The following is a 9876-nucleotide window of genomic DNA, read 5'->3' on the forward strand; positions in this document are numbered from 1 at the left end:
CCGCGGCCGGGGGGGTGGGCGGGCCCGGCCATTGGCCAGGGCGGCTGGGGGAGGGGCGGGGAGGGGCGGCTGGCGCCGAGTCCAGGGCGCCGAGCGGCTGGGCCCGCAGTCGCCGCGCTGTCCGAGCAGCGAGCGCAGAGCTCGCGCCATGAGGGAGATCGTGCACATCCAAGCGGGCCAGTGCGGGAACCAGATCGGCACCAAGGTGGGCGCGGGCCGGGCCGGGCTCCCTGCGGGTGGGCGGCCCGCCCCTCCCTAATCCCTCGGGCCGGGGCAGCGCGGGAGGACCGGCGCGGCCGAGGGGGACGTCACCGCGGGACCCGGCCCCGCTCCCCGTCCCGGCGGCCCCGGAGCGCCCGCTGGCAGCTCAGGCGCGCCTGGAATTCTGCGGCCGCTCCCCGCGCGCCGCCCGCCCGCCCGCCGGGCCGGCCCTAGGGGAGCCGCGGGTGCCTGGGCCCTGGGCTGACCGTCTGTCCTCCGCCCCGCCCTTTGCAAGTTTTGGGAAGTGATCAGCGACGAACATGGCATCGACCCTGCTGGAGGCTACGTGGGTGACTCGACGCTCCAACTGGAGAGGATCAACGTCTACTACAATGAGTCATCGTGTGAGTGGCGCGGCGCGACCCCTCCCTTCCCCCCGATCCCCGGCCATTCCTCTCTGGGACCCCGGCATCGCCCTGTGGGACCCCGGCCATGATCCCCCTCCCCAACCCGCGGGGCCGCCCGGCGCGTGGGTGGTTCACTCTGGAAAAATCCTCCCAGATGTAGCCGGGCGCCCGGCTCCTCCCTCGCTCCCGCTGGGGCGGGAAATCCGACGTCGGTTGATTTCAAACAGCATCTCGGCCTCCCCGGCGGGTCTGAGCTCTTGAAGCGGACCCGTTGCTGCTGTGAAATCAGCTTAGTGGTTCATGTCCGGCTCTTATTAAAATTTATTTTATCTTTTAAAATTTTATTTCTTAATGAAGGATTTTGGCTAAAATTTGAAAAACACTCCCTCAAATGATTTTTCTGGCCCTTTGCAGACCTCCAAAAAGACTTTACATCCCCTGGAAGCTGCAACTACAGACAGAGAGGGTCATTGTCTGGTGGAGTTTAGGAAAAATTCCAGGTTGTGGTTTATCCAAGTTTGAGAATAGTATCACCCCTGCCCTGGGTAGCTACATCTATATGGTGGTTACATTATACTTTATTTTTGTAACAACGTTTATTATAAAAGTGATACATGCCCTTCCCAAGACAACACAAAACTAAGACATTGAAAGAACACCCAGGAAGTGACAGGAGCTGCCCTTCCATACACATGTGTCCCCGGCCCCAGAGATAATCATGCTCTGTCTTTGGAGTTACTGCTGCTTGTCCACATGAGAGATGGGAAGAACAGGACACATAAATTACTGGGTTTTAAAAAGGTCTGGAACAGCAGGACATGACATGGATGATGAGATTCCTGGATGGACCTGAGAAGAGGGAAATATACATGGCACTTGCTGGTCACACTCAGGCCTAGCCTGGTGACATTCTTTCTTCAGCCTGGGTGTGTGCGTAGCAGGACGGGTTGTAGAGCAGTTCCCAATGCAGTCCTAGTGACCACCCTCATGGGGACAGTTTCTTGCCCAGTTGGTGTGAGCATGTGCTTACAGATGAAACGGCACACGGCCACACTTGTCCATAAATGAGACGGTCTCCCGGGAAACAGCCATGGATGCACCTGGAACAGGTGCTCAGACTCGCTCGTGGGTTCACGTGCGTGTGAGGGAGGGAGGTGCCAAAGTGTCCCAGCAGCTCGGCCACTCGCTGCAGCAAGTACAATTTCCGTGGAGCTAAAAAGTAGAACTATCCATGGGTGAGAACTGGAAAATACAGGCGGCAGGAGGTCGGGAGACCTCGTTTCTCATCCTGCCTTTTCCAGGAACTTCCTGTGCCCGGTGCCGGGCTGGCTTCCTCATCCGGACAAGTCCACGGTGGACTGTGTTCTCTGGGGCTCCCCTCCCCCAGGGCTGAGATTCTATGACTCTAAGAAAGCCCACTCTGTACATCCCAGGCGGCTGTGCTGGTGGGACTTGCTCCCGGGAAGTCCATTGCCTTAGGAACCAGAGACTGACCTTTGTGGGTGGGCTCTGTTCTCTTCCAGCTCAGAAGTATGTGCCCAGGGCCGCCCTGGTGGACTTGGAGCCGGGCACCATGGACAGCGTGCGGTCTGGGCCTTTCGGGCAGCTCTTCCGGCCTGACAACTTCATCTTCGGTAGGTTCTGACTTTCCTGCTTTCTTCTTCCTCTTTTTTATTTTTTAAACATCCAGCTAATTTGGGTGCAAGATTGAAAACATCATGTGGTGTAGAAAAGCTTAGAATGGAAATCAGCAGTCCCCAGCCCCATCATAGGCAGCCTTTTTAAGAAAAGTACCCTCCTGGGGAAAAGTAACCTTTGATTCTCTAAATGAAATGCTTACTGGTGATAGTTCTTGATTTTGAAAATTTTTAGACATTAACTTCTTTTTCCCTCTCATAAATGACTATCCTAATATGATAATAATAATTTGTCTTTGGTTTTTATGTTGCTCATCTTTTAACTTCAGTGTGTTTATATCTATATTTCTTCTTCCATCATCTATAGACATTTGTTCTGCTTTCTTGCCGAAGGTTGGTGCCATATGAATTTATTAGTTTTATCGGATTCGGGCAAATCTTCCTTCCCCCTTCCTCCACCCAGAAAATGATGGCAGCGCCTGTTCCTCTGCAAACTCCTAAAGAAAATTATATAAAATTAAACGAAGTGGCACTGTTAGTGTGACCAGCCTCTTTCACCTTGGAGCCATGGTTTTGGGAGTCAAGGTTACTTCAAAGTGTACAAGAAGAGGCAGAATCTTGGAAGATTTTATTGGTACATGAATTGATTCCCTTGTATTAGAATCAGGCAGTGACCTATTATAAAGGTACAGCGAGGTACCTTCAGCGAGGTACGTGTTCACGAAGTTTATGAGTCCTCTTGGTATCATCCCCTTCCCCATCACAATGACAACCTACACAAGCAGTGGGACAGGCGAAGCTTCTGATAATTTGTTCAAGGGTTTTTGTCACCTTTCATGTTTCAAATAGACCAGGACGAAGGTCTCTGGTGCCCCTTTTATTACATCAAAAAATCTAAATTACCAGTATTTTTATAGTCTGCAAATGGGGACATTTATATTCTTTACCTTTTGCTGAACTAGACTTTTCATAATTGTTCTCAAGCAAAGATGCTTCAAGATCCTACCATCCAATATGGTAGCCACTAGCTACATGTGGCTATTTAAATTTAATTAAAGTTAAATAAAATCAGTCTACTTCCTCAGTTGTACTCGACACACCCAGTGCTCAATAGCCAAGTGTGGCTAGTGGCTACCATATTGGACAGTGCAAAGATACAACAGTCCCATCACTGCAGAAAGTTGTATCAGACAGCAGTGCTCACAGCCTTAATAGAGATATTCTACCAAATTAGGGGAACGAAGATGGTACTGATGTGAAATAGCTTTAATAGTAATTTTAAAAAGTTGACACTATTTTTAACTAAGAAAATAACATGTTTGCCATGGGGCATGGAGAGGACCCAGAATGTCTGAACGCACTGTGGTACGCTGTTAGGCTCAACAATTGTTTTTAAGTCATTCTCCAGTTAATAAAAGAGGCCGAGTTGCCTGTGAATGGAGATGGTTCACCCCCATTGCCTTCAGAGTTGGTGAATTTAAAAAAACAGTGTCATTCCATTTTCAGATATAGTTTGAAGTAGTTTAAAAAAAACCACTGACTTGAAGTAACTGTAATTTTAAAAGTGGAGTTCTCTGCATTTGAGTTTTAAACATGAATATGCTTTAGAAAACCCCAGTTTTTTCTTAACAAACTGCTCGTTGCATAGCAGTCATGCCTATTAGTGGGAGAGAGTTTTGTGGGACAAAGCGAAGCACCAGGAAGGTTGACCTTAGGCCTCTCTGTACGTGTAACTTTCTCTTCCAGATTCAGGGCTGGAGGGGAGTCCTGGAGCACGTAGCCCTAAGCTTTACCCCATACCCCGTGTGAGCTGGAGGTGAACCAGGGGTGGGCTCTGAGGCCCCTGGGATCTGTTGCAGTATCGTGTTCTACAATCTGGAGCCACTGGTTAATGTCCCAACCTCTATTGCAGAAGATGTTCAACTCCTGGCCCCCAAATATTTAACTGGGAACGTCTGTTGCTATGAGACAGTGGCAAAATATTTTCAGAAGCCTCCAGCTTCCTTCTTTTGTCGATGGCCGAGAAAACCTCATGGCTGATCATGCTGTAAACACCGAGGAAGCCAAGTGGATGGTGTGAGCTGGAGGGAGGGGAGGGTCAAGGCCAAGGGGCTTCACTGGCTGTGGCTGCCTGTCGCCCGGTGTCCCCACTGCCCTCCGGTCATTGGTTTCCACGCTGTTTAGTGAAATCATTCTTAGTCCCTCGGGGCAGCTGAAGGTGCAGCTGCTCTTCACCAAGCTCCAGGCGGGAGGCTGGCTTGGTGGGGAGGTGCGAGAGTCATGGGGGCCTAGGAGGGATGTGATGGTTTTCCAGCCTCGTACGAGAAGGCAACCAGCCAGGTTTTACCGTAAAGGGAGTCTGTGTTCCCGAGCGAGAATGCAGTTACCTCCTGGGGGGGAAACGCCCCAAGGGGCCGTGGCAGGACTCAAGGCTGCCCCTCTGGAGTCTGTCCATCTCTGCCCCCGGCTCGATGGCCTTGCTGATGTCACCAGTCCTCTACTCATAGATATTTAGCTCTTGACCTTTTCACTATTACAAACTGCTCCCTGGTGGGTCTCTGTCCACATGTCATTCTGCATGTTTTGGGTAGACTCGCTGAGTCAATGGGACCAACTTTGATCCTTGTCGCTGACTTGCCTCCTGTGGAGGCCCGTCCTCCTCATGCCCCTAGTGGCTCCAGTGTGTGTGGGAGGGCCTGGCTCCAGACCCCCGTCAGCACGGTGTTACCAAGATTTTGAGCTCTGTCAGCTTCATGGAGGGTAATCGAATCTCCTTATTTATTGCATTTCCCTCGTGAGGAGTATGCCATGGGTTTGTTACTTGCACTTCCCACCCTGCGATCTGTGCTTGTATCTTTGCCCATCTTCCTAAAAGCTGTCGTTGTCCTTATGGATTTGTAGGACTTCTTTAGATGCTTCCGAAGGGATTCCCTTGGTATAAGATACGAATCACTAATAGTCAGTACGCCTTAAACTTACTGAAGAATCACAGTATTTCGGTGGTTCTTCTTTTACAGACTTGCACTTTACACCACAGGGCTTAGCGCTGATAAATGCTGTGCAAGATCCAAAGACATTTGAGCTAAGACTCCTTCCCCATGTGTGAGGCCGCCCCCCGGGGTAACTGCAGAATCCAGGGGTGTCCGAGAGCAGGCCCCGCCCCCAAGCACCCAGAGCCTTCCTTCTGCTGTGGCGCTAGGCGGGTCTCCAGGGGCAGCCCCGGCTGTGTCACTGCCACAGCTCAGTTTCCCCCATCGGTGCATGGGGCTGGTGGTGAATTGTTGCCACCAGTGGGTGTAGACAGAAATCAATGGAATGTCTTTGGCGTAAGAGGGGAGAGGTCTGCACAGCATGTGCCAGCAGCACCTTGGCCCCTTTGCTCCTCTTGTTTTCTGAGTCTACCTGACGCAGCTGAATCCCCTGCCCACGCCACCTTCAGCAGTGGGACCACCGTGGTCTCTTTTGTTCGATATGTAGGGAAAGTTTGATAAGGGGGCTGATGGATTTATTTTTAAATTTTTTGTAATACATGATTCTTTTCAAAACCAAATTTGATATACCCAAACTGAAGAAATACAATGCCTTTAAATAGCCTTCCTTGCTTCCTCAACAGCTGACCATTTTAGCTGCACCTTACACTGCCTAATTACCAGTTAATGAGAAATGGCAATGCCTTGTCTTTTTAATTTATCTTTAAATCTCTGCATCATTTACTTTGATTTTACTGCTTTTTGTAATTTACCTTATAGTGTGCTCTAGAATTCAGTTCTCAGTGGTTTCTCTAATATTCCTTAAAATGCATATTAACATATTGATTTGAGTTGAAAATTAAAGTCATGTTTTTCTGCCAGAAAGTAAGTCCAATCTACAGAATCGCTCTGATAATGAGGGCTGCCTTTGCCAGTTAGGTTACATGGCCAGTAGTTTTTACAACCTGAATAAGCTAAATCTGCAACCTAAAAATTTTGACAAAAATATATTTAAAACATTTCGTTAAAAACCATATTTGCGGGCTTCCCTGGTGGCGCAGTGGTTGAGAGTCCGCCTGCCGATGCAGGGGACACGGGTTCGTGCCCCGGTCTGGGAGGATCCCACGTGCCGCGGAGCGGCTGGGCCCGTGAGCCATGGCCGCTGGGCCTGTGCGTCCGGAGCCTGTGCTCCGCAACGGGAGAGGCTACAGCGGTGAGAGGCCCGCGGACCGCAAAAACCATATTTGCAAAGTTGTGTAGGAATTAAGATTTCAAATTTTCCAACCCTTTCTAAGTATACTGGAGAAGAGCCTTTCGATGAGCGAGCATTAGGTAAGTCTTGGTGCAAAGCCTTTTGGACCAACAGAAGGAAAGTGTGATTGATGCAAGTCAGGTGTTTCCAATTCTGCTTTCTACAAAATTGAGTTTTGGGCTGAAAGATGATTAAAAATACTTTTTTTTCCTTTTTGGCCGTGTGGGATAGACAAGGAAGTGATAGGTCACTATTTGATTTTTGGCATTTAACTCTGCAGATCAAATAATTCGATGACAATTTTAGAATACAATTGATTCCATTTACATATTTATGTGAACAAGACTTCTCAGTGTTTATATAGGTAAAAACAAAGAAAAAGGAATAAAATGGATGCCAAGTACTTCCCTGGTGGTCCAGTGGTTAAGACTCTGTACTTCCACTGCAGGGGGCACGGGTTTCATCCCCGGTCAGGGAAGATCCCACATGTGGTGTGGTGTGGTGCGGCCAAAAAAAAGGATGCCAAACCTTGTCTCATTCTGTCAGTATGTGATGTTCACACTTGGATAAATGAACTAATTGAAAAGAATACAGTTATTGACATTTTAAACACCTTGTGATCATAGGAATTTTAAAAAAAAAATCAATTTCAACTTAGGATTTATTCCTGGTTTTTTTTGTTGTTGTTTTTTGGCCACGCCGCGCGGCTTGTGGGATCTTAGTTCCCCGACCAGGGATCAAACCCTGGCTACGGCAGTGAATCTGCCAAGCCCTAACCACTGGACCGCCAGGGAATTTCCTATTCCTGATTTTTACATGGACTCTGTGGGATACATTTAATAGAATGATGTAACATGTTTGTTTTCAAAAGGGAGTATTTATAGTACCTCGGAAGTTAAAATATCATTTGCAACTATTTGAATTTGTGAAGATGTTAGATGTCAGCTTAATGTTGGGGTATGTAGCTTTTTAATATTTTCAGGGCTACAGAGCAGTGGTGTCTGAAGAGCACTGTATTATAAGAAATGCACAGTGTCCAGAAAAGCAAAAACGAAAATAAGTTCCTACCGGTCCTCTTTGCCAGATCTTTTTAAGTGCATCCATTCAAACAATCACAGGCCTGTGTATACAGCTTGGAAAAAATGCTTTGTCTACTGATGGAGCTTCCATTTTATAACGAAGTGAACTGAAAATTAGGATTTTAAATTGAACAGCCAAATTTTCAGATTAAAAATTTCTTCCATAAAATAAAGTAGAAATAAGCATGTTGGGGAAAATGCACCGTTGTTTAAAACAAACAAACAAAAAACCCAAAACAGACTAACGAGAAGGTCTCTTTCTAGTTACTTGAACTCCTTGGAAAAAATACAAAGACTTTCACACATGTTAATCTTACCACGACTGACTGGAAGCAATTTGAGGGCAGGAATGACTTCCTGTGCTGGGTGTTTAATTACAGGTGCAAAATAGTGGGTGCTCAGAAACTTTTGCAACTGTAATTCTGGATGATGAACGAGAAGCCCCGTTAACGTGAGAAAGTATTACTGTTTCGAAAAGTATTTGTGCATAGTACAAAATTCAGAGAGCCCAAAGCAGAGGGGAAAGCAATTTGTTTTTTAATGTATACTTTCTGTTCTCTTTGTCTTTTACCTTGTGGGAGAATTATCTACTTAAAAACAAGAATGGAATTACCAGGTCAGAACACGCGTACATCTTAAAACTGGCGGACTTCCCTTGTCTGAAGCAGCTACCTGCCCTCCCGCGCTCCTGCAGTGCTGGGGTACTGGGCCCCCTCCCCCCACGCTCTATTATCTAATTGTTTCCTAACACATTTTAAACGTACTAACGGCCCCGTGCAGCTCCCCACACCCCATAGCCCTGTCTGAAACGTGTCCCCTCTCTTGCTTGACTCCAGGACAGACCGGCGCCGGGAACAACTGGGCCAAAGGCCACTACACGGAGGGCGCCGAGCTGGTGGACTCGGTCCTGGACGTGGTGCGGAAGGAGTGCGAGCACTGCGACTGCCTGCAGGGCTTCCAGCTGACCCACTCGCTGGGCGGCGGCACCGGTTCTGGGATGGGCACTCTCCTCATCAGCAAGATCCGCGAGGAGTACCCCGACCGCATCATGAACACCTTCAGCGTGATGCCCTCGCCCAAGGTGTCGGACACGGTGGTGGAGCCCTACAACGCCACCCTCTCCGTGCACCAGCTGGTGGAGAACACGGACGAGACCTACTGCATCGACAACGAGGCCCTGTACGACATCTGCTTCCGCACCCTGAAACTGACCACGCCCACCTACGGAGACCTCAACCACCTGGTGTCGGCCACCATGAGCGGGGTCACCACCTCCCTGCGCTTCCCCGGCCAGCTCAACGCCGACTTGCGCAAGCTGGCCGTGAACATGGTGCCCTTCCCGCGCCTGCACTTCTTCATGCCTGGCTTTGCCCCGCTCACTGCCCGTGGCAGCCAGCAGTACCGGGCGCTGACGGTGCCCGAGCTCACCCAGCAGATGTTCGATGCCAAGAATATGATGGCGGCCTGTGACCCCCGCCACGGCCGCTACCTGACCGTGGCTGCCGTGTTCCGGGGCCCCATGTCCATGAAGGAGGTGGATGAGCAGATGCTGGCCATCCAGAACAAGAACAGCAGCTACTTCGTGGAGTGGATCCCCAACAACGTGAAGGTGGCCGTGTGCGACATCCCGCCACGCGGCCTGAAGATGGCCGCCACCTTCATTGGCAACAGCACGGCCATCCAGGAGCTGTTCAAGCGCATCTCGGAGCAGTTCTCGGCCATGTTCCGGCGCAAGGCCTTCCTGCACTGGTTCACGGGTGAGGGCATGGACGAGATGGAGTTCACCGAGGCCGAGAGCAACATGAACGACCTGGTGTCCGAGTACCAGCAGTACCAGGACGCCACAGCCGACGAGGGTGCGGAAGCTTTTGAGGATGACGAGGAGGAGGTCAACGAATAGAGGCGCGTCCCTGCCTTGGACGCCGCGGCTCAGAGGTCCTTCCTCCAACCCTGGTGAGTCTCCTGGCCGCCGAGGGAGCCCTGGTCTGAGTGTGTGGGGACGGGCCCCTCGCAGAGGCAGCGAGACTGTCCTGTCCATCATCCGGGATGAAGGACATCAGAAGAGCGGGGACTGGCATCCCTACCCAAACATCAGACCAGAGAGGACTTGAAAGAACTCATGGGCCATAAATAAAGGGCTAAATAAATAAACCTCACATTCTCTTAAGTGTTCAACCACGTCTGCGAATCAGGGGGTTAGAAACGGTGTGTTTCATCCTGTGATGACACCTAGAGCCGCAAGGTGCCGCCTCGTACTGGACGTGCAGCTCTGAACTCGGGAACAACCTGGTCACAATTAACCCTAAGTGCCCCTCTGTCTCTCCAGCCTCT

General features: G+C 50.0%; 1 protein-coding gene across 1 annotated transcript; it reads left to right on the plus strand.

Moving 5' to 3' along the window:
* Positions 1–75: 75 nt before the first annotated feature.
* On the plus strand, positions 76–9701 carry TUBB6 (tubulin beta 6 class V). Its single transcript, XM_024120864.2, has 4 exons — positions 76–205; positions 497–605; positions 2132–2242; positions 8382–9701. Exons 1-4 carry the CDS (start codon positions 149–151, stop codon positions 9443–9445), a joined length of 1341 nt encoding a protein of 446 aa, XP_023976632.1. The 5' UTR covers positions 76–148; the 3' UTR covers positions 9446–9701.
* Positions 9702–9876: the final 175 nt, after the last annotated feature.

This window comes from Physeter macrocephalus, chromosome 19 (genome assembly GCF_002837175.3).
Source record: "Physeter macrocephalus isolate SW-GA chromosome 19, ASM283717v5, whole genome shotgun sequence".
Classification (NCBI taxonomy): domain Eukaryota; kingdom Metazoa; phylum Chordata; class Mammalia; order Artiodactyla; family Physeteridae; genus Physeter; species Physeter macrocephalus.

Excerpts from the sequence above, each read along its gene's own strand:
- TUBB6 (XM_024120864.2), top strand. The coding sequence starts at position 149 with ATGAGGGAGATCGTGCACATCCAAGCGGGCCAGTGCGGGAACCAGATC. Across the intron at positions 606-2,131 it reads CTACTACAATGAGTCATCGT|CTCAGAAGTATGTGCCCAGG; the intron begins GTGAGTGGCGCG and ends GTTCTCTTCCAG. Across the intron at positions 2,243-8,381 it reads GCCTGACAACTTCATCTTCG|GACAGACCGGCGCCGGGAAC; the intron begins GTAGGTTCTGAC and ends GCTTGACTCCAG.